Source organism: Gymnoscopelus braueri, assembly GCF_963280865.1.
Source record: "Gymnoscopelus braueri genome assembly, chromosome: 5".
Classification (NCBI taxonomy): Eukaryota; Metazoa; Chordata; class Actinopteri; order Myctophiformes; family Myctophidae; genus Gymnoscopelus; species Gymnoscopelus braueri.
Genome location: NC_137606.1, coordinates 14,605,493 through 14,631,733, shown reverse-complemented (window position 1 = coordinate 14,631,733; position 26,241 = coordinate 14,605,493). Strand labels below are relative to the sequence as shown.

Here is a 26,241-nt window from a genome sequence, read left to right as displayed (position 1 = left end):
CAGCATGTCAAAAGGCCATTACATCCCAGATTTCAGTACGTTGGGCTGGTATTGGGAATCCATGACTAAGACTTGGGAACCTTACTGGACCCATCTTGCAGATGCCAGTAAAGCTTGCACCATCCTCCTCCACCGTCATGTAGTGGACATAAAGCAAATTATGCGAAGCTGGAGTCCGTTGCACCTCGATATAGAAGTTGTATGATTAGAACAAAAAAAATCTGTGATTCTAATTTAAACATAATATTGTTAAAATTCTATACACCTTTGACTAGTATGATATTATTCAATTTATACTGTACTGGCTGTTGCTGTATAATTTGGGTTCAACTCATATTCTATATTTTCAACATCTGTACACAGGTTGTTTCTTTTCTTCAGTTTGATCTTAACTCATTCCAACAACTGTACACTCAAATCTGGAAGAAACTTTATGCTACATAACATTTTTGATATAGGCCATATTTGTAATAAGCAAATCAGAGTGCTCTAGATGGCTTCAATCAATAATATGAGCATTCTAATGTGTTTTTAATGCTCAAAAAGTATAAAATAGACACCAAGTTTGCAAAAATGTAAAAAAGTCAAACTAATTGTCAGATAGTCGCCATCTTTGAAATATGCAAAATAGAGGTCCAGCCACACCCAGCCATAAAGATAAGCGTTCCAACATGTTTCTAATTGTCATGATTTAGACACCAAGTTTGCATTTATAGCTCATCTGGTTCAAAAGTTATAGACAAAACCTTTTTCAGGTGGCGGCCATATTGGATTTGGCCACTATGATGACCTGTAGGGTTAATGGCTCGGGCACGGGTTTCCCAAACATGAGTATTCTGAACATTTTGAGCACCTCAGAAAATCTGTAGCTCCAACGGTTTAGAAGATAGTGCCATGTTGGAAGTGTGGTCATTTTAAAAAGGGCGTGGTCATTTTCGGGTATTTCGCCCCGGATAGAGAATTTCTCATAGTTCCTAAGTTGTTCCCTGGGGTCATATTAGCCAAAAACAGTTGAGATATTCTCTCCTAAATTAAGTGCATACATATCTTAGCCAGGTCCTCTACTACCAGGCCCATGCTGTTGCTGGATGGCATAATATGGGACAGGAGGACACAAGCCTTCATTTTATTATTTCTAAGATCTGCTGAGAAGTGTCTAATGCAGTTAAACCAATATGGCAGAGAGATCTGAACCTGATTTTCTGCATGGAAGTGATCAGAATTAGGCTCATCCAATAAAACAAATACAAGCTCTTTTGTGATTAGCCATGTATGGCGTTACAATGTGTTATTTGACGTGCAGACCTTTTCATTAGTCCTTTGTAGCTTGCTTCCTCTTTCTTGTTGTAGATTGCAGAATGTTTCCGTGGCAGTGTTAGTATGTGTGCAATATTTATTATAATCTTAATATTTTGTGTTGTTATTGTTAGCTTATGTTTGCGTTCATGGAGGGCACCTTAATTCATGCTCTAGAGTAGACTTCCCTTCAATTGAAAGGTTCTGGAAACAAGTCCAATAGTTCACAAATGTATTTTAGACTTGACAGGTAGTTTCTCTTTTGCCCAAGGCTTTACTTACTGAGAGAACCCTATGCAAGTTTTATACTGACAGCTGTCATGGTTGGAAGGCAGGTTCTGATGAGGGGATGGAAGACGGATGTTATTTTGAGGATTGGTTGTTTTGTCTTGCTTCTTTTGTTCTTCAAGTTATTTTTGTGCTTTTATTGTTTGTGTTTTTGTTGCCAGACCCAAGGGGTCGGCTTACATGAGGCTTTGTACCTGTTTCGTCCATACATGGGCATGGTCACTTTGTCCTTAGGCAGGCCCCAGCCATAAAAGTCTGTCCCCCTTTCGTCCATACATGGGCATGTTTTGTACCTGTTTTCTCCATACATGGGCAAAAAACAGGTTTTGGTCACTTTGTCCTTAGGCCCCAGCCATAAAAGTCTGTCCCCCTTTCGTCCATACATGGGCATGTTTTGTACCTGTTTTCTCCATACATGGGCAAAAAACAGGTTTTGGTGTCACTTTGTCCTTAGGCCCCAGCCATAAAAGTCTGTCCCCCTTTCGTCCATACATGGGCATAGACACAGGCTGACACGTCATGTGAAGTCTGGGTCTGGCAGAACCAGGTGTCCTGGTCTTGTTTATATACAGTATATACGTATACAGTATATGCATATACACACTGCTGTGCCAAAGACATAACGCAACATAAATACACACTCTCATGAAACGAGAGTCACTGAGTACCGGTGCACCTACAACTGGCTGTAGCAGATAGACATCAGCAACATGTTGTCCCAGTGCCAGAGATTTTTTCAAAGTAAAAAGAAAAGTGCTTAGGAAGCGAGATACAGCCTTTTTCAGTTATAAGTTAAACAAGGAGTGGATGGAGCTGCAAATCTTCAGATAATGATATCTTGGGTTCTGAACATTTTTTTCCAAAAACACGTGATTGGCACGTTGCACCATAGCGGTAAAACACGTGAAACACGTGATTGGCACATTGCACCATAGCGGTAAAACACGTGATTTGCACGTTGCACCATAGCGGTAAAACACCTGAAACGCGTGATTGGCACGTTGCACCATAGCGGTAAAACACGCGAAACACGTGAATAGCACTCAATGAGTTAAAACAAGCACCTACTGTATAATTACACAATACATTTCTCGTGTTAATTTATCCATTTGTAACTGTGAGTGTGTACAAATTTAACCAAATTGTCACTGAGGATATTATTACTGTGCTACAATGCTTACCAGCATGGCCACATTATGAGAGGCTAAGTTCCTACTTGGGTGTAGTTAGTTTGCATGTATGCTATTTCCAAGGAAAAGTTCTTGCATGTTTTGCATATGTGCAATCTTTCCCAACGAATGCATGACTTTTTTAATCACTTGAGAGCAAGGCAGGCGGGCGAACAGCGAGGCTTTGAGACTTGTGAGTCATGAGGTGTGCCCAAGCGAGTGAGCCACTTGGCGAGTGACTGCCCACGGCGAGCAGCTGATGGCCGCACATGTCAGTAAGCGTACCGCTTGGGTTAGCAAGCTGTGGTGGACGGAATAGGTTATATTATTAACCAAAACAAGTGCTCTCTCTGCACGTTTCAACCAATCACAGTGATTCCGGGTGTGGGTTTTTTCCTTGGAAATGGCACAAATGCAGTTGGGTTGGGGTTTTCCTCAAGGTAAATCATGCTAGAATAGTCATATAATATGATTATTCCTAGCATGGCAATCAAGTCAACCATGCACAATTGAAGACTACACTTTTGTTTATGTAACTTTTAAGAATTGGGGACCATGTTTGTTATCTCAGTGAACTGTCTCTGAACCTGTCAGTATATTGCCACATTATTGTGAACAGACAGAGACAAAAACAGCCATATTGCATGCAACTAGTAATTTGTTACTCTCAGTTTTGGAATGATCATCTTGTTGGTAAATAAATTGTCATTTCATCATTGTCAAGCTCCTTTAACATAATGCATTTTAATCAATTGGATCAAGGATAAGCCCCCTACCATACAACTTTGGTATAAAGAGATCTTTGGTGTACTCCCCCACGAAAGACTGTGTGCAGTACACAGAGACAATGAAGCCTCGTTTCTGAAGTTGTGGGCCCCACTAATAGACTACTTCCCCGCCGAAATCTCTCGGATCCTTCTAAAAGGTCAATGTACTGTGGGCCTGAACCCTCCCCTTAGATAGGACTTTGATGATTATGCAGATGCTTCAATGTGTGACCAGGAGTGTTGTGACCTGTCCTAAGTGCCTGGCTATGCTTTTTTTGTTTTTCGCTGTATATTGATGGTGTTGATGAACAATGGAACTGGAGGACCCCTCCCCCCCCTACTTGTTTGATCATGTTTGTCTTGTTTTGTTAAGAGTATGTCTATGTTAGTTGCTTTATGTGGATTTTTTTTTTAAATTCAATAAAAATATTAAAAAGAATAAAAAGTAAAAAATAAAATAACATAATGCTGAACTCATCAAAACAAGGCAGGTTTTTTTTCCTTCTTTTTTCGGGGGCTTTTTATGCCTTTATTTAGAGAGGGATAGGGAAAGTAGACTGACAGGAAATGGGGAGAGAGATGGGGGATGACACACAGCAAAGGTCGTCGGGAACGGGAGTCGAACACGCTGTCAGGCTGGCATTGCAGCCTAGGGTGCCTGGACCGTCACGCTACGGCCCAGGCCAAGACAAGGCAGGTTTATTGTAAAGCACTGCACAATGTGCTTTACATGAGGAATATTGAAAAGGCTTCTAGTCACACCCTGAGGAAGAACCCCATGGGTCAAAACCGGTCGACGTCCTTAGAATTACTTTTTGGAATGTTTTTTATTTTGCTGCTTTATGCCCTAAAAGGCATTAAAGACTCCTACTCGTCTGAAATGTGCTTGGAGTTAGCCTAAGGGCTTCCTCCTCATCTAGGCAGAAGAGGCATTTAAAAAGAAGAATAGAAGAAATAAAATGGAAAAACTAAAAGAGGCATTTGAAAATTCTAAGTCAAATCGCAATTGTGTTTTTACTTATTTTAGACTTAACACATTGATTGCCAAGATCGAGTTAACTCGATTTTAGAATACATCACTTGATTGCCAAGATCGAGTTAACTCGTTTAAAAAAAAAAAAAAATTGAATTTTTTTTTTTTCAATTTTACCCAAAGACCAAGGAGATATGATTTTTCGAAGATTTAGACTCCTATCCACTTCCTTGTTAACTTAAAACGTAAACATGTTGTATCTCGGCTCCTGAGTACTTTTTTTTGTTCAATGTAAAAACCCCTGGCAATAAACTGCAAAAAATCTGAAATAATTCTGGCAGTCAATGTGTTAATATCGTTTTAAACCCTTCCTCCATCCTGGATTAAATCTTCCTGTAATTTATAATTAGTTCCATTATTAAATATCTATAAATGTGACTATTTTGTATACAAATGAAAGGCCAAGGAGTCACATGTACTCTGATATCCACCTGGCTTTCAGATCCATCATGCTGTGTTGCTTAATTTATACTTGCTCACCGAAAATAGCCAATCCACTGTACAAGCACACAATGTGTCACGATGCAGGCTTTTGACCTATAATCTGACCATATGCTTCACACCTCATGGTGGGTCATGTCTGCCTGCTGTGTCACAATATCTTTGGCTGCCTCAGCAGTCGTATGCTGACTGTCCCTGGGCCATCAGAACAGGCAAAGGCAAGGACAGCAGCCATCCATCATCTTGGTTCTGTCTGCCATCCAGTCAGAGACGAGCTGTCTGAATTTATTGAGTCTGACGCCCGAGACATTACTTTGATTGGAAACTCTCTGAAAGTCTTCACACGTGATGTGTGTGTGTGTGTGTGTGTGCAATTGTGTGGGCACAGACACACACAAACACACCAAGGGCGATTCACCAGATATACAGAAATCCTAAATTCTCCCCGGTTTTCAGTCAGGTTGTAAAAAGTACCCTTTATTGCCACTTTCTCACTGCACATATTGATGAGACTGAAAAGTTATTGCTTGTATCTTTTTAGTCTCTCCTGAATCTTTTATATGCATCCTCACAATATACCCCAAACACTGAGCACAGATCTCCTGCAGTTGCTTTTAAAACAAACTTGTAAATAGCTGTGTGTGCTTACTTGATTCAGTGCTTGAACGATTTCTTGTTGGAATGGGCAGCATCTATTAGCAGGGCTTTCTCTTTTTGTTGGAGCTGGCATATACTGTACAGCTTTAGTTCACTTTCACATCCAGTATATTTCGCTTTTTAAAAATTACTTTAGATCTCTCTCTCTCGATTTTCTAAAGGCATGTCTATTCTGTGTGTTGCTGCAGTCTCTCTGTGTCTCTGACTATTTTCACATATAGTACCTTTATTAGAAGGATAACCCCTTGAGATGTATCATCTCGTTTTCGAGAGGGTCCTTAATACTTATACTTTTGTTGAGTATCATACTTATCCACAACATGTATAGTTAACCACACTCGCTTGGTGTCTTTGTGCACTGTAAAACCTCTTGAGCAGGGACAACATTTGGTTCTGAGAACTATATCTGAAACCAAGTCGTTGCATTAAAAAAAAGAAAAGAAAAAAAAAGAGTCCAGAACCCGTGAAATATGCTACAGGGTATCACTTAGGTTGATGTGTCATTCTTGCTGAGACATTAAACCAAAGTCCTTATTTTCTTTAGGACTTTGGTGCCAGTCACCCAGCTGTACGTGAGTGTGGATGCCAGCACCAAGGACAGCCTGAAGAAGATTGACCGGCCACTTTTCCGGGACTTCTGGCCACGCTTCCTGGGCAGCCTGAAGGCTCTGGGGGAGAAGGTTAGTCCTCCTCACATTCACTCATGTTGGAAGACTGGAGACGGATCACACTGTCCAAATCCAGTGTGATCTGATCCACTTGAGTTGGGTGCGCTAAATTTCATTAAGATTGTTAGTTGGAATCAGGCACAGGTTAAAATATTGTTTATTTGGAGTTATTATAATTGATCAAATGCTGTACTATTATCAAGAATATGTCACTGGTTGTGTTTGGGTTTTGTGATCCTTGAATTAGGTTATGCTTTGAATATATATTGCGTCTTCCAGGTAAAGTGTATTTTATAGTTCTTTCATGGACCATATTCACACAATGGCCATTTTGTCTGAGGTCACACACCACCAGATTGGGGTGACATTTAAAAAAAAGACTATAACTGAGAACGTAAATAATACTGTATGTTCATACATACAAGGCAGGCGGTGCCTTGATACTTCATTTGGAAACATGGTTCCCGAGGATGCCTTCCTTGTGTATTTTTGGTTTCTTTTTGTAAGCTGCAAGCCTCTCTGTCAAACGTCCAAACAGACTGGACTTGTGACACAACACCCAAGGCCATATACCTCCCATCACATTAATATCAATGTTGAAACACGTCACTCCAAATAATGTCGTGTTTCGTCCGATGTGATTGCGCCTAAATAACTGGGCCAACAAGTTCAAAACCTTGAATCCCTATTTAATCAGATCAGATTTGGATTTTGGGTAGTTCAAAACCAAAAATCTAGATTGGGATCACTCTGATATCCGATCAGATCAGGAAATCAAATCCTAGCAGTAATCTGGATCAAATCTTCAAAATGGGTAGTCCAAAACAAAAACATAGCATTGGGATCAGTTTGATCCCAAAAAATCTGGATTACCTTGAGCCCACTGGAGGGGTGGATTTAGAGTGGATTACCAGAGCAAAACACACTTTACAATTATTTAAACATGTTTCATTATAAATAAGATGTTAAAGTATTTTAAATACTACCTTATTTGTTGCCTTTATGGTTGATTAATTTGTTGTTCATTTATTTGTGTTACATTTGCAGTGTACACTTGCCTGCCTCTCAGAACAGTGTATTCAAATAATGATCATACAATAAAAATTAAAAAGGAACCCCATAGGGTCCCTTTTCTGGGCACTTGAAAAAAGTGCCCTTTGGGTGCCCCCCATAGGGCATATGGTTAAGGAAGGCTCTACATTGCTAAACATTGCTAGTCTACTAATGTTCTTCATGTTCACTAGGCTAGGTGAAGATAGGCAGGATTAAACCACTGCAAATCAGGATCTGGTAATCTTGAACAGTCTGAATCTGGATCAGGGTGATTCTAACCTGAATTTCTTTGAAATACCGGGACAAAATGTGGCTGGATTGTCTGATCCTGGATCACAAAATATGGGATTTCAAAATCTTATCCGATCAGATAGGGATCAAACGTTTTGAACTTGTGGGCCCAGGGATTGAAGAGAATGTGGAATGTCTTGATAGACTGTGTGTTATCCATGCTTGTAAAAGGCTACAGTATTTGTTGTAGCTGATATCGATACAGGCATTTGGGTAGCATCAGAAGCATTTCTGATACTGATATTGGTATCGGATTTTTTTTTGTCTCTGCTGCCAGCCTACTGTAATTGATATTCTCAATTGGGCTGAAGTCATTGTTCTGTATTTGCCTCTTCAAAAGCTGTTATGATTGTGTTTACAGAGCAATTGCTATTGTGTCCTCCCAAAGGGGAGTCATTATAGGCTTATATTACCTATACAGTAAATGCAGATCAAGCAAATCTGATTATCCTGTCTTTATAATTTAGTAGTAATTTGCTGGCCACGGCAACCACAAATTAATGTGGATAAGGATCTTTGAATATTTTCCCCCTCTGTAATTAAGTTCTTTAGACTCTGATTGATTGGTTTAATTAGTTTATTTTATTTGATCATTTTGTTTTCTATGTTTACATCCATGTTTTATTCTGATAGCTTATCACAGGTATTATGTCTATGGACGAGCCTTATTGCATTCTGGGATATTTCCTTTCCAAACAAACAGAGTGCAGGGGGAAGACATATCCCTATCCTCCTGTCAGATATGTCATTCACTTAACATGATGCCTGGGGATGTGAGGAATACCCCTTGGTGCAATTTCTGTCACATCAATTGGTCATACTCTTACTGGCACGTTGTTTATCTTGCTCCTTCACCTGGAGAAAATATGGTGTGTCAAATTTTTTGTGTTACTTAATACTGCACAGTTATCGTCTCCACCAGGCCGAAGGCGTGTCCTGTCCATCGGTCCGTGTGTGTGTGTCTGTCTGTCTGTCTGTCCGTCTGTGAACAGCTAATCTCCGGCACCATTGGCCCGATCGACGTGAAACTGTATTACATTACAGTCATTTAGCAGACGCTTTTATCCAAAGCGACTTACAATAAGTGTATTCAACATAGGTAGGGAATGAAAACTACTAATCACCAGAAGTCTTTAGTGCATTTTCTGCAAAAACAAGCAACCAAGAGTATACCTAGCGCTAAGGTAAAAGTGCAATATATCAGCTACCTATTTCCTTAAACAGATGAGACAAAATAGCTAAATCAAATGAGCATGAGCTAAAACAAATAAGTGTATCGACTAAACAAGATCCAATAAACAATCCAATAATCCAATAAACAATACAGCAATAGAAAACAAGCGTTCGTACAACTAGTTAACAACAAGTAGGTCAGGCAGAGAGGAAGGGTAGTGTTTCCTGAAGAGGTGGGTTTTCAGTCTGCGGCGAAATATGGGCAGTGACTCTGCTGTCCTAACATCAGTGGGAAGTTCATTCCACCACTGTGGGGCCAGAACAGAAAAGAGTCGTGACCGTGTGGATCGGCCAGAAGGACCCTTGAGTGACGAGGCAATCAGTCGCCCCGAGGTGGCAGACCGAAGTGGTCGGGCAGGGGTGTAGGCATCGACCATAGCCCGGAGGTAGGAAGGAGCTGTTCCTTTCACTGCCCTATAGGCTAGCACCAGGGTTTTGAACTGGATGCGAGCCGCTACGGGGAGCCAGTGTAGAGAGCGGAGAAGGATGGTTGTGTGGGAGAACTTGGGGCGGTTGAACACCAGACGAGCCGCAGCTTTCTGAACAAGCTCCAGGGGTTTGATGGCGGATGCCGGAGCACCAGCAAGGAGGGAGTTGCAGTAGTCCAGGCGGGAGATGACGAGAGCCTGGATGAGCACCTGGGCTGCCTTCTCCGTGAGGAAGGGGCGAATCCTCCTGATGTTGTAGAGCAGGAATCTGCAGGACCTCGTCACTGATGCGATGTTTGCCGAGAACGTCAGTTGATCGTCCAGGGTCACACCCAGATTCTTCGCAGTCCGAGTTGAGGTCACCACAGCATTATCAATGGTGATGGCCATGTCTCGATGCGGACAGCCCTTCCCCGGGAGGAACATCAGCTCGGTCTTGTCCAGGTTGAGCTTCAGGTGGTTTGTCGACATCCACTCCGAGATGTCAGCCAGACAAGCAGCAATGCGTGTCTCCACCTGGGTATCAGAGGGGGGGAATGAGAGGATTAGTTGGGTGTCATCGGCATAGCAGTGGTAGGAAAAGCCATGGGAGTGGATGACAGCACCCAGAGATGTAGTGTAGAGAGAGAAAAGAAGAGGACCCAGAACCGAGCCTTGGGGAACCCCAGTTGTGAGCCTGTGTGGTTCTGACACAGACCCTCTCAGCATCACCTGGTATGAGCGACCCGTCAGGTAGGATGCAAACAGGGAGAGTGCAGAGCCTGAGACACCCATCCCCTCGAGGGTGGAGAGGAGGATCTGATGGTTCACCGTGTCGAACGCTGCAGACAGGTCCAGGAGTATCAGAACGGAGGAGAGAGAGTTCGCTCTAGCGGCATGGAGCGACTCCGTCACTGCCAGGAGGGCAGTCTCTGTCGAGTGACCCACTTTGAACCCAGACTGGTCCAGGAGGTTGTTCTGGTGGAGATAGGAGGACAGTTGTTTAAAGACAGCACGTTCGAGAGTTTTAGATAGGAAGGATAGAAGGGAAACCGGTCTGTAGTTCTTGATCTCAGAGGGGTCAAGTGTCGGTTTCTTCAGGAGGGGGGTGACTCTGGCAGTCTTGAAAGTAGAGGGAAAGTAGCCAGATGTCAGAGAGGTGTTAATAAGGTGGGTTAAGAAGGGAAGAAGTTCAGGTGCAATAGACTGCAACAGAGTGGATGGGACCGGGTCCAGAGAGCATGAGGTGGGGCGACTAGAGGTAATAAGGAGAAGGACCTCGTTAGGGGAGAGGGGAGAGAAGTGGGATAGAGAGGGGATGGGGGGGGGAGAGGAGTAGATGAGGGTAGAGAGGGGGGGGTGGCAGGCAGACGGGTGTGAGTAGTGCGCAGGGCACCAGCCGGGGGAGGAGGGAAGGAGGATCGGATATCGTTCACCTTCTTGTCAAAGAAGTTGGCGAAATCGTCGGGGAGGAGGGACGAGGAGGGAGGAGGGGGTGGTGGTTGCAGGAGAGAGGAGAAAGTTTCAAAGAGTTTTTTAGGGTTGGAAGCAGAAGCCTGAATTTTAGTGCAGAAAAAAGCAGCTTTAGCAGCTGATAGAGAGGAGGAAAAAGTAGAAATGAGAGATTGGAAGGTGAGAAGGTCCTCCAGGAGGTTGCCATTTCTCCATTTGCGCTCAGCCGCTCTCAGGCTCCGTCTCTCAGTCCGCACTGAGTCCGACAACCAGGGGGCAGGTGGAGTTTGGCGTGCAGGCCTGGTGGTGAGGGGACAGAGATGGTCGAGAGAAGAGGATAGAGTAGAGAAAAGAAGATCTGTGGCGGTATCAGGGGATAGAAGAGCAAAGGATTCAGGGGCAGGGAGAGCAGAGAGAACAGAGGAGGAAAGAACAGTGGAGGAAAGTGAGCGAAGATTGTGACGTGAGGCAATCATGTGGGTAGGGAGGGGCTGTGAGGGGGGAGAGGAGAGAGAGAGAGAGTAGGACATGAAGTAGTGATCAGATAGTTTCTTACCCTTTTCACTGGAAAGAGGAGTGACAGACAGGTTAGCAATAGAGCAGCCTCTGGTGAAAATCAGGTCCAGTTGGTTGCCCACCTCATGGGTAGGAGGAGATGGGCAAATAACTAGGTCAAAGGCGGCGAGAAACGAAAGTAGTGGGTCTAGCTGCTTCTCAGTCGGGAGGTTGAAGTCACCCAGAAGGATGAATCCAGAGCCATCGACAGGGAAGTGGGAGACTAGATGGTCCAGCTCCTCCAGGAAGCCACCAGCAGGGCCCGGTGGGCGATAAACAACTGCAATGGTGAGCTTGACTGGATGAGAGACAGTGACCACATGAAATTCAAATGAGGTAGGAGAGAATTGTGACAGTGAAACAGGAGAGTATTTCCATTTTCTGGAAATTAGCAGACCAGCCCCACCTCCTGTCCGCACGGCTCTGGGAGTGTGAGAGAAAGAGTACACATCTGACAGAGCCGCGGGCGTAGCAGTGTTTTCTGGTCTGATCCAGGTCTCAGTCAGAGCAAGAAAGTTAAGGGAGAGCAAGGATGCGTAGGCTGAGATGAAAGCAGATTTGCCTTCCACCACAGCCGAGTGGCAATTCCAAAGCCCTCCCGTTACCACTTGCTCGACGTGAGTGGAAAGAGTAGGATATATTAGATTAGTTGTATCGCGACATCTGGGTGTAACCCAGTGTTTTTGCGACCACCAGGAAGAGGAGAGGACAGGAATAGGAAGAAAACACATCGTAGATCACTAAACATATACACACTACTATAAATACTACTACTATCACACTACTATATATCACTAAACACTGAAGAAGCACTCAATGTGGAAGGTCGTAAATTGACTAAGTCGGGTTTTGACAAAGTCGCCTCTTGCCTTTGTCTGCCTAGCCTTAGTTTGCTAGCCGCTTTGAAAGCCGCTTTCAGAGCAGGTGGTTTAAAACAACTTCAACTGATTGCTAATTGTCTTGAGACAAATCAGGAGACTCCTCCCCTAGTATGAACAAGGCAATAGGCCTGGTTCAGGTCAAACTCCCTCTGATAGGGCAATCAGGTCACACCTCACAATATACCTCTAATGCTTTAAAACAAATTACTTTTAAACACACACTAACTATATACAGCACTGATACTCTGAAGCAAGCAAAGTACAACTAAGCAACCTGAGAATACAAGAAAAGATATACTCAGACTACAGGTGAGTCAGGCAGTTACAGAGTTCCTCCAGGAGATTGAATAACACACTGGAGAGACTATGGCTGAACAGACTTTAAATACACCTTGAGAATCTGAAGACTCCTCCCCTAGTATCAACAAGGCAATAGGCCTGGTTCAGGTCAAACTCCCTCTGATAGGGCAATCAGGTCACACCTCACAATATACCTCTAATGCTTTAAAACAAATTACTTTTAAACACACACTAACTATATACAGCACTGATACTCTGAAGCAAGCAAAGTACAACTAAGCAACCTGAGAATACAAGAAAAGATATACTCAGACTACAGGTGAGTCAGGCAGTTACAGAGTTCCTCCAGGAGATTGAATAACACACTGTATGAAACGTAGTAGAGGCCAAGGAAAAACCTCTGCCCTGTATCAGCCTTTTATAGCGCCACCAGGAGGCAAACCCCATTTTTTAATATTACTCCTACAGATTTTGTCCAAACATCACACAAATCAGTACACATGACCCCTATAGCAGAATTCAGTTTGTTGTTATTATTAATTATGCAGCAGTAGTCTGAAAGTATTTTCAAGTAAATAGAAAAAAAAGGGCCCTATATTATGCCCTCTGCACACCGTTGCAAAGCACAGTGAAAATGTCATTGCTAGTTAACAACTAACGCAGTTGTCATTTTCATGCCCAGCACCCATGTTTTGTTAGGACCAAATGTACTTGCGCCCAATCTGTGCGCTCTTGGGTGTGTTTGTCTTATCAGGGCATTGGTGGCGCATTGCTCCGAGCCATATACAACACTAACATAATAAACATACATACGTCCGTTCGTTAGTGTCTGTAGGACACAAACGTTATAAAAATGTCTGTCCGTCACACAAAGCTGAAATCGTGGTAAAGCATAATATCAGAATGCGTTGCTGATGGTGTGCATCATTAATTTACCCCCTCGCTTATTCCTTATTAATACCTCACTTTAACAACAATTGTCCTCCAGTGGATATTCCAGGTGGATAGATGACATGGCTGTTTTATTTCAAACATTAAACATATTGACATTTTCCTTCAGACCAAGTAATCTATTCGGTTAGTGGATCTAATTCTGTGACCCGTGTCCTCAATTCATCCTACTATATTTTTGCAGCCATTTACCTCTAAGGTATTATATATATCCCATTTGTTGGCAGAAGGAATGAGCATTAACACTGCCTGCTTCTGCCCAACGGGCAGCGTGTGTAAATCGATTCTATACGCCATCCTATTTCCTCGAAAGCTAAGCCAAAGGCAGCGGAAACGGCACTCAGGCGCATCGGGCTTAACAACCTTGAAAAAGAAGTGGGCTGTAAAATGTTTCAGAGGCAGCTTATTTCATTGCCACATGTAATGAGCTTGTTACCTCCTGTCTAATACTTTGCTTAACAATGGACAAATTCATTACCACTCAGCAAGAGTTGTTTGTCATTGAGCATCTCGGTAAATCACAGCTAATGGATTGCTGTTCTCTTATTGCCTTTAGTTCACCCTGTTCAGGAATTGTCAATACTAGAAAAAAGCGCCCTTCAGGCGTTTGGCCCCTTCCTACAGTATGTAAAATTAGGCTGCAAAATAGCTTTTAACAAATAAAATGACGTATCTACTATAAGCCTGACAGCGCGTCGCGGGTTCAAGTCCCGATCCCTACGACCTTTGCTGCATGTCTCTCCCCGTCTCTCTCTCCCTCTTTCCTGTCAGTCTCCACTTGAACTATCAATAAAGGCAGAAAAAGGCAAAAAAATAAGTCTTAAAAAAAACAAACCCATTACTGTTGCTAATGTGAGTTAGATTTGTAAAATGACCCCAGTTAAAGTCAGTGGAGAATAGGAAAAACAGTTAGTAGTGAGGGCGTATAGTTATAAAATAATGTTTGTCATTAAAAATAGAACTTGCTGAACGTCACATGGAAGCCTTGCAGGACCTTTTTTTTAGTTCAATGTTTGTGGATAAAATACCTGAACCTGCTTGGTTTTGTGCTCATTACCAGCCAAGTAAATTCAGCATATTTTAATATGTGTAATGTGATTTTATGTATAGAAAATGCTGTGATTAATAGTGTTATAGTATTTCCCATCCTTTATACGGCTTAACAATTGTATGTATACAGTATTATTGTGTGCAGGATCCCAAAAACAAACATTTTACAGTGAATTGAGCCATATCTCTTTCATTCTCTCCCTCTATATCCATGTATTTTCGGATTCTCTCACTTTCTCTCTTACCACCCACCTGCCACACTTCCCTCACCCCTTATTCCTCTGCTGGTGGGCTCCACCTCCATATTGACGGATCGACTTATACCTCTCTGCTCCCCTTTGGACCACATTCTCCTTGTCTCTGTGTCTCTCCTCTACATGGCCTCAATGCCAGCATGCTGGGGGATTGATGGTTGATGCATCGTCGAATTTGAAGTAGAGGCAGCTTGATACACCTCACCTCCCTGCCTCCACCGTTCAATTATCCCCCTTACCTCTCAACACGGCTAAATGCACCAAAATCCACATACATGCATCTAAATATATATATATATATATATAATTTGTATAGAAGTGTTAGATGAATCAACTAGAAAGGGTTGTTCCATGAAGCACATATCTCCGCCAGGCTACGTTGCCTACCCACCAGGGCTGTATAACTTGTGGGTTGCAACCGTCGGGACCCAAGGAAGCTGCGAGGGGGAATTAAAAGTGCAATTTCCAACATACAACATACAGTTTTTTCTTTTTGCATTTCTGGCACCCCTTATTGGCTGAAGTGAAAGCACTTTTGGAGGTGCGCTCTATAGAGGCCCCTCAACATATGATTCCAAGTTGTGGTTGACTGGATGTTGCGTTCATGATATATATGCAGGGCTCGAAATGTACTTTTATTCTTGGACGCACTGGTGCTCCAAACAAAATAAAGTTAAGAGCACCAGCAAACATTTTGGAGCACTCAAGAAAATATAAGGTGCACTGACCCCTATAGAGCACCGAAGTCCTGACGTCACTCGTTCATCCCCAGGTTTGCGGAAGTAATTTCTCTATGGAGAATAACATTGGGTCATCTTAGAATCGTCTCATATAAGCATTGTGGTCCAAAAATAAACACCGCGTGTCGGCGTTATTGTCAGGGAGGAGGTTCTGTATCGTTTATCATAGTCAGTCACTTATATTTGATACAGTCTGTTTCTGGCGAAAATGTAACTAATTCGGCGGAAGTAACATTAGCGTTTTCTCACCGTCAGTTGATGCTTCATATCCATAAGAGTCAACCCGCCGGGGTCATTTGTTTATTTTTGGAACACAGTTCTTATTTGACGCGATATTAAATACGTCTATGGGATTCAGAACGGGGGTGGAAAACTGCGAACCAGGTAGACAAACAAAGGATGTGTAAATGACGTCAGACTTCGGCGGTCTATAGTCCATATTCACACAGCGGCCATTTTGGAATTTAACATTGCGTTGCTGTGGCAACTGGGGTGGCAACTGGGGTGGCATTTCATTGACTTAATGGTAATATGGCCGCCGTGTGAATATGGTCTATAGACCCCTTTTCTGTTGGTAAACATTAGGACATTTTTCAGTGGGCACGGTCGGTGTAAGTGGAGGCAAAACATTAGCTGAACACCATAAGACAATTGGTACATCCATGCCAACACAGCTTATCACTTTACAGTAGTTTGCTTGTTTTTACCATGCTGCCTGCAATCCATAAGAAAGCTAGGGAGAAACTCTTCTTGAAAATACACCTGACACACATCATGTACAGGTACTATTAGGCTGAGTTATGAGAGAAATTATCTGTTCTTTTCTTCCTACAGTAGCTCCCCAATCTATTTCTGATGAATTGGCATGACAATCATTTTGACAACAGATTATCTAACCTTTCATTAGTGCTATTTTGCTGATTATTATTATTTATTTTTTTAATGACAGCGATATCTTTTATGTGATTAGACTGGGATCAATTTGCTTTGCAGATTGCTGATCCGGTCTGGGTCTGAGCGGATACGCAAACGGTGTGCAAATTAACGGAGGTTGTAGGCGGGTTCTAGACTGGATCAAACTGTTTTTAAAAAAAAACAGAAATCATGCTTTCCACAGGTACAGTGGAAAGCCTGATGTGAGATTATATGCAATAATCTTTCAAGTTGGAGCCATTTACTCCTTTGATTTTGAAACCCAGCAACACAGCTAGATGACCTGTTCAGTAGTGAGTAGTTAACCTACCACCAAATAACTTTGCTAATATTTTGAGGTGATTCAATATAATCATGTAGGCACAAAAGGGGCCGATACAGTTGTATTATTAATTAATTTTTGTATGTATGTGATTTTGATTAAAACAAAACAATATACAGTAACACTAAGATTTACAACTTAAGTAACAACACAAGTAACAACACATTGTCCCGTCCGTCACCACCTCCAGATTGTTCAGTTTAAGTCCCAACTACAGAGGCAGCCTTCCTTACTAGCTTGTTCAGTAAGTCAATGTCCCTTCTCTCCTTGTGCTGATGTTAACCCCCAGCAGACCACTGCAATTAAGAGGACACTGGCTACTACAGACAAGATTGATTGCACTGCCATATAGAGTTTGCAATCTGTGTTTGATGTTGTCATATTATGTCATATCATTATGTGATTGATCATAGTTTATGTCAGACAGTTCTAATGAATAGTTACTGGTTTAGCAGCTGCTCTCTCTCTGTCTCTCTCTCTTACCCTTTCTGTCTTTCCTCTCTCTGCCTCACTTGTGATAGAGAGATGGGAGAGTTGAGGTCATTTGAAACTTAGACAATCTAAAGAAGGACAAACGTGACTTTGATAGATTATCCTTGAAGCACAGTCTCAGCACTCAGTGAAGCTTGCCACTGCACTGTTTGAACTGTAAATTACATCCAGACTCATAACTTTTGTCATAGTAATGTTATAGCTATAGTTTTCTACTCAGCCTTTCTTTTGCCAAAGAGTGCAAACAAATTCACATATTGCATTACATCAATATTATTTATTTGTTGGGAGGGAATCAAATACTAAATGTGTTTTAATCACATTAACCCTGGTGTCGCTATTTTGGGCATGTCATCGCAGGCACAACACTTAACATTGTGACACATTAACTTGTTTATAATAGGGCTTACGTATGTTCATGTTCATACACAATATTTTAATAAAAACGTTTTTCAAAGACCCCAAATTCTTTGTACCTGGATTCTAACAGGATACGGTATTAGCTGAACAGTAATCTACAACTGATTTCTCTTCTCCGTTTTCCCTTTCTCCACACCTTCCCCGCTCCATCGATGCGTCCCTCCTACTCCTCACTTTGTTTTCTCATCTGTCCTTGCCTGACTTGTTCCCCTTCTGTCTCTGTCCTTTGCCTCCACTTTGCTCCTGCACCTATCCCTCCTTGCAGAGGCAGAGGACCGTGTACAGGCTGACTCTGGTGAAGGCCTGGAACGTGGAAGAGATGCTGGGGTACTCTGAGCTCATCGCCATCGGCCAGCCTGACTTCATCGAAGTCAAGGTAGGTCTGATCAGCATGCACATGCACAGTGTTCATGTAACTCTGAGAGTTACATGAACACTGAGGATTTGATAGTGTATGGTCTCCTGCAGTGATCATTTTCACACCAAATGGAAATATAATTATTTATATTCTAGTTAGTCTGTTATGTCATGTGTACTTCCTTTTTAAGATTTAAAGCCTTCAACAATGCACACTGTTTTAGGAGCTTTTTTTGACATAATGAAAGAATTGCTACATACTGCGCTATGTTCTTTTCACTGCTTATTACCATTTGTTCATTCTCCCCGCTCTCACATATTCTGTCTACTTTCTATTGGTGCTAAGCTGTGATGTCTGTCTAAAGGAAAGAGACTTATTTCCCGAGCACATCTCATTTGCTCCTCGCCAATGTGTTTGCCAAGAGCAAATAAGCCAGGAGAACTGGCACCGATTTTAAGGAATTTAGGACAGCTCACCTCATGAAATCTCCCTCCACAGATAAATCATGCACATATCCTGAACAGTAATAATGAGCCTGAATGTAGCTTTAATGGAAATTTAATGGGGAGTAATGATTTTTAATGGGCTTGACAGCCTGAGCATGTGTTCTTCAAAATCCATCAATTATACTACATCAAGTGAGCCGGATGTTACACCTGATAATATTTTTCTCTGCCGGGGAGAGCTGGGGAGAAAAGATAATGTTTTCGCCCTTGTTTTAAAAAAAAAATTTTTTCAATTCAAAGGGCTTTATTGGCATGAGAAAACATACGTTTACATTGCCAAAGCAGAAAGCACAATACAACAATACAGCAATACAATCAAAACAAAAAATATGTACATTTGAAAGTCAGAATCTTCAATAGATCAATTTCTATGTACCAAGATCACTGGGTGCAGGTACAGTATAGTGCAGGAATATACACAATGATTAGTCTTTAAGGTGGTTGTGTTCCGTTTGATATCCTTCTCCTATCACAGCAACTCACGAATCTTGCTGCTGTGTTTGCACATTGTTGTACTTCGCCCAGCAGATATGGGAGTTTTTTGTCATTGGTCATCGTTTTCAAAATCTCCGTGTGTGGTTGTAATCTGTGGGAAGTATGTGTCTCTGATGTCTTGGTACAATGGACAGACGGTTAGGAAGTGTAGCTCGGTTTCCACTTCATTTTGTGTGCAGTGGGTGCATAGTCTGTCTTCTCTCGGGATACAGGTCTGCCTGTGACGACCTTTCTCGATCGCAAGACTGTGCTCACTGAGTCTGTACCTAGTTAAGATTTTTCTTTGTTTTGGGTCGGTCACGGTGCTCAGGTATTCTGCCACTGCGTATTCTCTGTTTAGGGCCAGATAGCATTCTAGTTTACTCTGCTTTTGTGTTGCTTCTTTCCAATGTGTCAGGTAGTTTTCCTTTTGCTGTTTTATAATTTGGTTTAGTCCAATGGGTTTTCTATCTCGTGGCTCTGTTTGTGTTTGTGCCCGGAGTTCCAGGGCCAGCTGGCTGAGGGGGCATCTCTCTAGAGTTTCGCTGTGTGTGTGCCTTGTTATGGAGTGCATCTAGGTCGCTTTCTTTTAGGTGGTTGTAGAACTTAAGTGCTCTCTTTTTTATTTTGATTATGAGTGGGTATCGTCCTAATTCTGCCCTGCATGCATTATTTGGTGTTTTTCGCTGGGTACGGAGAATGGATTTGCAGAATTCTGTGTGTAGGGTCTCGGTTTGGTGTTTATCCCATTTTTCAAGGTCATGGTTTGCTAATGGTCCCCAGATCTCACAACCTTTCATGAACACTGCCAGCAGGCCAAGGCATAGTACTAATAAATTATGATTTGTGAGATAGTTAGAGGAGTTTGTTTTTTAATTCCTGATTTATAAATTAGTAAAGCAACCAAAGAATCAGCATATCCAAAATCATCACATTTGGTTTGTTTTGAAGCTTACTGAATTATTTATCTTGTCTTTGATCATCCCTAGTCTTTTTAACAAAGTATGGCTTTGATTGAGCATGCCACTACTGAAGCAGATGTGGACTCACATGGATAAAGAAAAAGTGATCTCATTGATGGACAAGGATACTGTAGCTTCTTAACCCATTAACTGCCAGAGGTATTTTCATATTTTTTTAGCCAGTGCCAGAGTTTTTCATTGAAAAAAATAAAGTACTCAGGAGCCGAGATACAGAATTTTTAAAGGAGAATACCGGACAAATTAAGTGTTGCCTTTGATGTCTCGTTACTTGGATGCTTGTTTCTTTCCAGAACCTGGCAACTCGTGTTGCCAGATTCTGGAAACAAGCAACCAGTGTTAACTCGTTCGCCATTAACGGTGGCCTCGCAGGACATTTCAACGCACGTTTGACTATCATGAGACTCCACAAAGACGAGCAGAAGAGAGAAAAACAACTTTGCCTCGGTTACAATAGACGAATCTCCCTGACCCACGCGATCCCATTCTGACAACGGAGGGGGTTTAAAAAATGACGACACGGGAATCTATGGAAAAAAAGAACGCCACTTTTCACGTCGGTCGGTAAGTAACGAGACATCAAAGGCAACACTTAATTTGTCCGGTATTCTCCTTTAAGTTTTAAGTTAACAAGGAAGTGGATAGGAGTCTAGATCTTTGAACAATCATATCTCCTTGGTCTTTTTTTTTTTTTACTTCACGTAGATCTACGCGATTGGCACGTGGTGGCTTTAAATAGGTTCGCGTAGATCTACGTGATTGGCAGTGAATCAGTTAAAGACCTCCAGAGTTACCCTGTGAAATACCAACACTACTGTTAAACTGATAATGTGCTGCTAAATTTATGTGGCCTGTATTGGGCAATTAGAACAGGATAAATCACTTGAATGGTACAGTAGGTAGGGCTGTAGCAGGGAAGAAGGGGGTATCATGCACCCCCCTGAAATATACATAATATATAATCAGTGTTTCTAGATTGGATCAAATGTGTACAAAAAGATGAGCTTTTTTAAAAAATATATTTTCGCTCCCGTTATAGGATTATTACGGTCATTTCACTGATTTCAGGGTCGCGCGGCCCAATTATTAGTTACGTTAATGTTTGGGCTGGGATGCTTTCCAGCAGGGGCCTCACCCTCAGTGCGGCTGCAGAGTTCATGTGCAGGGCTGGGCTGAAACAGTGAAACGCTCCCCCCCCCCCCGTTGACAAAACGGCCCGGGGGGTGGTGGGCCGGTCCGGACCAAAATGCCAGGTCTGAATTTTGGTCCCAGTCCGGCCCTGCTTTTTAGCCATCTGCAAAATAATTGCTCACCAATAGCTTTCTTCACCAATGTGTTCATACAGGTGTCTTCTATCACCTCTCAATTACTTCCAACCAAACTCTGGGAAGCCAATCAAAGTTGAGAATGACTTCCAACCCAACTGTTTCGGTCCGTCTTTCAGCAGTGGGCAAAGGGCTCACGTTGCCCAGCGCTGACGCCTCTGCTCTGGGAAACTTCGTGGGAGCCAATCAAAGTTGAGAAGACCTGGTGTGGAAAACTGGAAAAAATATAAATTGGCCAATATGAGCTTGTGGGACGTCTAACTAAGGACTTGTGGGGGTGCTGAATCCATTCCATACCACAAGCTATGCAATCATTGGTGTGGGGAACAAGAAACAGATAATCATTATGCACTTGGTAAGGGGATGACTGCACCATGGTAATAGATGAATTTCTGTTGTTACTGTTCTGATGTTTGTCAAACATGGACAAACATTTCCATTTGACTTTCTAGGAACCTCAACAATTAATTCTTGCTAAAAACTAATGGTTGGAACGGATTCAGCACCTCCACAAACCCCTAGTTAGACGTCCCACAAGCTCATATTGGCCAATTAATTTTCACACCAGGTGTCCTCAACTTTGATTGGCTCCCACAAAGTTTCAGAGAGGAGTTTGGTTGGAAGTAATTGAGAGGTGTTAGAAGACACCTTTATGAACACATTGGTGAAGAAAGCTATTATTTTGCAGATGGCTATAAAAGTTGGCATGATAATAATTGGTAAAAATGTGATTATATTGTAAAGGCAGCACTCATTTGCATACCAGCATGCCACAGGTACATGTGGTCACTTTAAGAATAGTTTCATGGTAATATCATGATATTGCATAATGTGTTGTCCTTTCCTGCTTTTAAAGGCTATATTATTTTCCTGACTGTTCCAGCTGTTTCATTATGTGCATTATCCCCTTAGTTACTATATTGGCGTTACTGATTTATCAGAAATCTCATTGTGTAATTATTTTGTTAATGCACCAATTGTCATCCCCACAATATAGTCACAATATCAATATTGAGGCATTTGGTCAAAAGTATTTACGGTATGTCCATATTGTCCTGCCCTAATGGTAGAGGTTATTTTACATTGACTACCCAGGAATTAACAACATGAACCTAGCATCCCTACACAGAGGAAAATAGGCGGACATTTGGTAAAATAGGCAAAGATCGACAGCTCACAACGCGCCATGTTGCGACACCTTGTGAGCTTGTAGATCGGCTATTTTCCGCAAAGAGATTTGGTGTAGACTCTGTAGAGCGGGAAAAGTAGCATGCCGAGTTTAGACCCATGGGGGACCCCGATCAACAAAGTATCTAGGGTTTAAGTAGTTAATGGAATAGACGAGGCCCCTGGTAGCCCTGCTGTCTCCAGTCATAGTGACAAACTTGGTCCCACAGGGCATTGCCGTATTTCCTCAAATAGTAGCCCGGGCGTATATTTCACAAAATTGACTTGGACCCCAGGCGTTTAAAAGAACCAGGCGGCTATTTGCTGCAGGCCTTTATTTATTTTTGCACCCACCTGCACCAGGCCATTATTTGGTTACAGTTCCTGTCCTGCTTGTTTTGTAGTGCAAACCAACAACATAGTGCAAACCAACAAGATACTCTATAAGAGGTAGCCAAGGCATCAACATGCCAGTACAACAATTGTCTAATACCGCAATAAAAAACAAAATACCATATACCGGTACTAAAAATAAATCAAAGCTACGGTACTCTACCTTTTAAATAAAACATCGAAGGAATCGGTTAAGCCATCCGCAAGTCGCTCCAAAATCTCTTTTGTCCCTCACGGTGGCGTACAACTTCTTGGCCTTCACGCAAATCATCTTGCTGGAGACTCGGCGGTTCCGTCCACGAGTGTGGTGTATCCACTGGCACAAGTTATTCTCAAGCTCTTCACTCACTTTCTTCCTCCCTCCACCTGACAAGCGAGCCCGCCAGATAAGTTGATTCGATCACATGACAGTGACTAGTATCCTAGCCTTTCAACGTGCGTTGAGCAGTGACGTCACTGCAAGCTGTATTTTTTTCACGCCCTGCTAATGAAACCTTTAACGGGATTATTGTTTCATGTCAACATTCAAGTTCAACTATCAGAAGTTGTAACCCAGGTAAAGTAATGCGTCACTCTGCAAGGTTAACTCAAGTTTTCCACCTGCCCAAAGTCATTTCTGATACAGACAACCTTTTTTAATCATCCTATCCTTGTTGATATGTTTTGTCTACTGTACTGTTTGTATTTTTGTCATAAGGACCCTCTCGAAAACGAGATGACTCATCTCAATGGGGTTGATCCTTCTAATAAAGGTACTATATAGATATAACTACATACAGGTCAATGATATAACATGATTATGTAGTGATAATACTATATAAATAGCAGTAATTAACTGTCTGCCAGTCAATGACTGCTATAGTGTTTTGGTACGATTGGGTTTCACACCTGATGCGCGACTAAAGCGAATGCAAATAATCACCCCGGCGTTTACTTTACCATAGTCCGTTATGCTTCCATCACAAACTGTATCACCTATTCTTTCTCCGGCGCAAAAATGTTGGATCTACGGGACCACATTCCTCATATCCTCTCACGTCACCCCTCAGTTCACACAGTGATTGTTCATGCTGGCCTTAATGACATAAGGTCCAGGTGCATACAATCCGCTAAATTGTACAGCGATTATGAGGTCCTGGCCAATGAAATTGAAAGCCTTGGAAAGTCTTGTTTTTTCTCTGGTTTAATTCCCACCCTTCATAAAAGTCCTGACATTTTTAGCCGCATCTACAGTGCTGACAATTGGTTGCGCAATTTCTGCCTAGCCTGTGGTTATGGCTACTCTAGCAATTTCGATCTGTTTTGGAAAAACCCCTCACTATACCGTGATACCTTACACCCCAATAATGATGGCATTAAAGTGCTGGCCAATCACATCTCCAGTTACCTCCCCAAAAAGTGACGCCAGTTACCACAATTGAGTATATTACTACCTACCACCAGCCCCTTTCACACCACCTCTCTCATTCCAGTTCACATCACTCATAGACCATCAGTCCCTATCTCAGCACATCCCAGAGGAGCAAATCTCCTCAATATTACACCACTTGATCTCCCCACTACAGTTTACAACTGTGTGGGCCCTGCCGCCATGTGTCATGTTTTTAACAGCTCAGTGGAGTTACCTTCTTCCACTCTACCTGATACCTCCACCGGGTATTCAAAGCATACACCCCCGCCCATATCTATTATTCCTGTTATAATAACACATCCAATCACTAGTCACCCCAGGAAATTGAGGGGCCCCTCTGTTCGAATTAATTTAAAGACTGAGTCCAACATTTGTTCAAATGAGTCTTTTTTAAATGGCCTATGGAATTTAAGGTCTATTACACATAAGGCCTTTATAGTTAACACTCTTATTGTTTCTAATGATTTAGATTTTATGTTTCTGGTTGAAACTTGGCAGGACACTGATGTTCATCTCATCGAGGCGTGTCCCCCTGGTTATTCTTTTTGGAATTGCTCTAGGTCGTCAGGAAAAGGTGGGGGGGGGCTGGCTGTAATCTACAAAGCTGGTCATAAATGCTCTCCTATTACTGTTGGCAATTTCATTTCCTTTGAGATTTTTTCATTTACCACCTCCCATCCCACTGTCTTTTTTTGCCTGCTCTATCGCCCTCCTAAATCAAAGGGTGACTTCCTGTCTGAATTTGGTCATCTATTATCCATCATCACTACCAATCACGATAAGGTAATATTTTTAGGTGACATAAATATCCACGTGGACATTCAGGACAATAAACTAGCCTCCGATTTTCTAGAGCTTATTCACATTTTTGACTGTACTCAACATGTATCCGGCCCTACTCATAACCATGGTCACACCCTTGATTTAGTTATTTCCTACGGTTTTAATCCAGTAAATCTCCAGACCATTGACATGCTTGTCTCCGACCATGCTGCTATCCTTTTTAAGATTCCCTCAGTGCCCGCGGTCTCCACCCCTAGAGCCCCCTGTTATTTCAGACCTATTACTCCACAGACCATGGAGAACTTCTGCAACATTTATCAGGCCTCTCAGCAGCTTGATCCGCTGGATTCAGCATGTTCTGTGGACGAGCTGACTGCTAAATTCATGCATCGATGCACTACATCACTGGACACTGCTGCCCCCCTTAAACTATCTAAACCCTCACTCTTGTCAACATTACAACCTCCTTGGGTAAATGACAGAGTCCGGTCCATAAGAAGGGCATGTAGACAGGCAGAACGTAAATGGAAAGCTTCGAAAGATCTTTCTAATCACAATGCCATGAAGACACTTTTAAAAGAATTAAACAGCACAATGAGAGAGGAACGATCAAAATATTTCTCCCATCTAATTGCTTCGAACCCCCATAACCCCAAACTTCTCTTTAGCACCATTAATTCTCTTACACGTCGTCCCTCCGACTCCAGTGAAATTATATCCACTGAGAGATGTGAAGCCTTTCAGGCCTTCTTCTTAGACAAGGTCTCAAACATTAGAACCCAAATTGTACCTTCCTTGTGCATTCTACCACACAGGGAGGTATCCCAATACTTAAATTCCTTCGATTTAGTTTCCCAGCCTGACCTTTTGAACATTATAAATAGCATGAAACCCTCTTCCACCCCTGCAGACGCTCTACCCACCACATTTTTAAAAGAGGTTTCCCTCTTTTTTATCTCCAGACATTTTAGCAATATTCAATAAATCACTATCCTCCGGTGTTATTCCTTCTATCTTCAAGTCAGCTGTAGTAAAACCCCTGTTGAAAAAATCAAACCTTGACATCTCCAATTTTAACAATTTCAGACCAATTTCGAAATTACCCTTTCTCTCCAAAGCACTAGAGAAAGTGGTTTATTCTCAACTTTTAACTTTTTTAAACGACAACTCACTCTTTGAAAGTCTGGTTTT

At 42.2% G+C, this 26,241-nt stretch overlaps 1 protein-coding gene across 2 annotated transcripts in view; it reads left to right on the top strand.

Annotated features, from left to right (window-relative positions):
- tyw1 (tRNA-yW synthesizing protein 1 homolog) overlaps positions 1–26,241 on the top strand; it is a 93,956-nt gene that overhangs the window by 45,203 nt on the left and 22,512 nt on the right. For both annotated transcript variants that reach the window (XM_080427858.1, XM_080427857.1), the window contains 2 exons: positions 6,196–6,331; positions 17,919–18,029. In XM_080427858.1, coding sequence (XP_080283984.1) covers positions 6,196–6,331; positions 17,919–18,029 — 247 coding nt within the window. The remainder of the gene's footprint in view (positions 1–6,195; positions 6,332–17,918; positions 18,030–26,241) is intronic.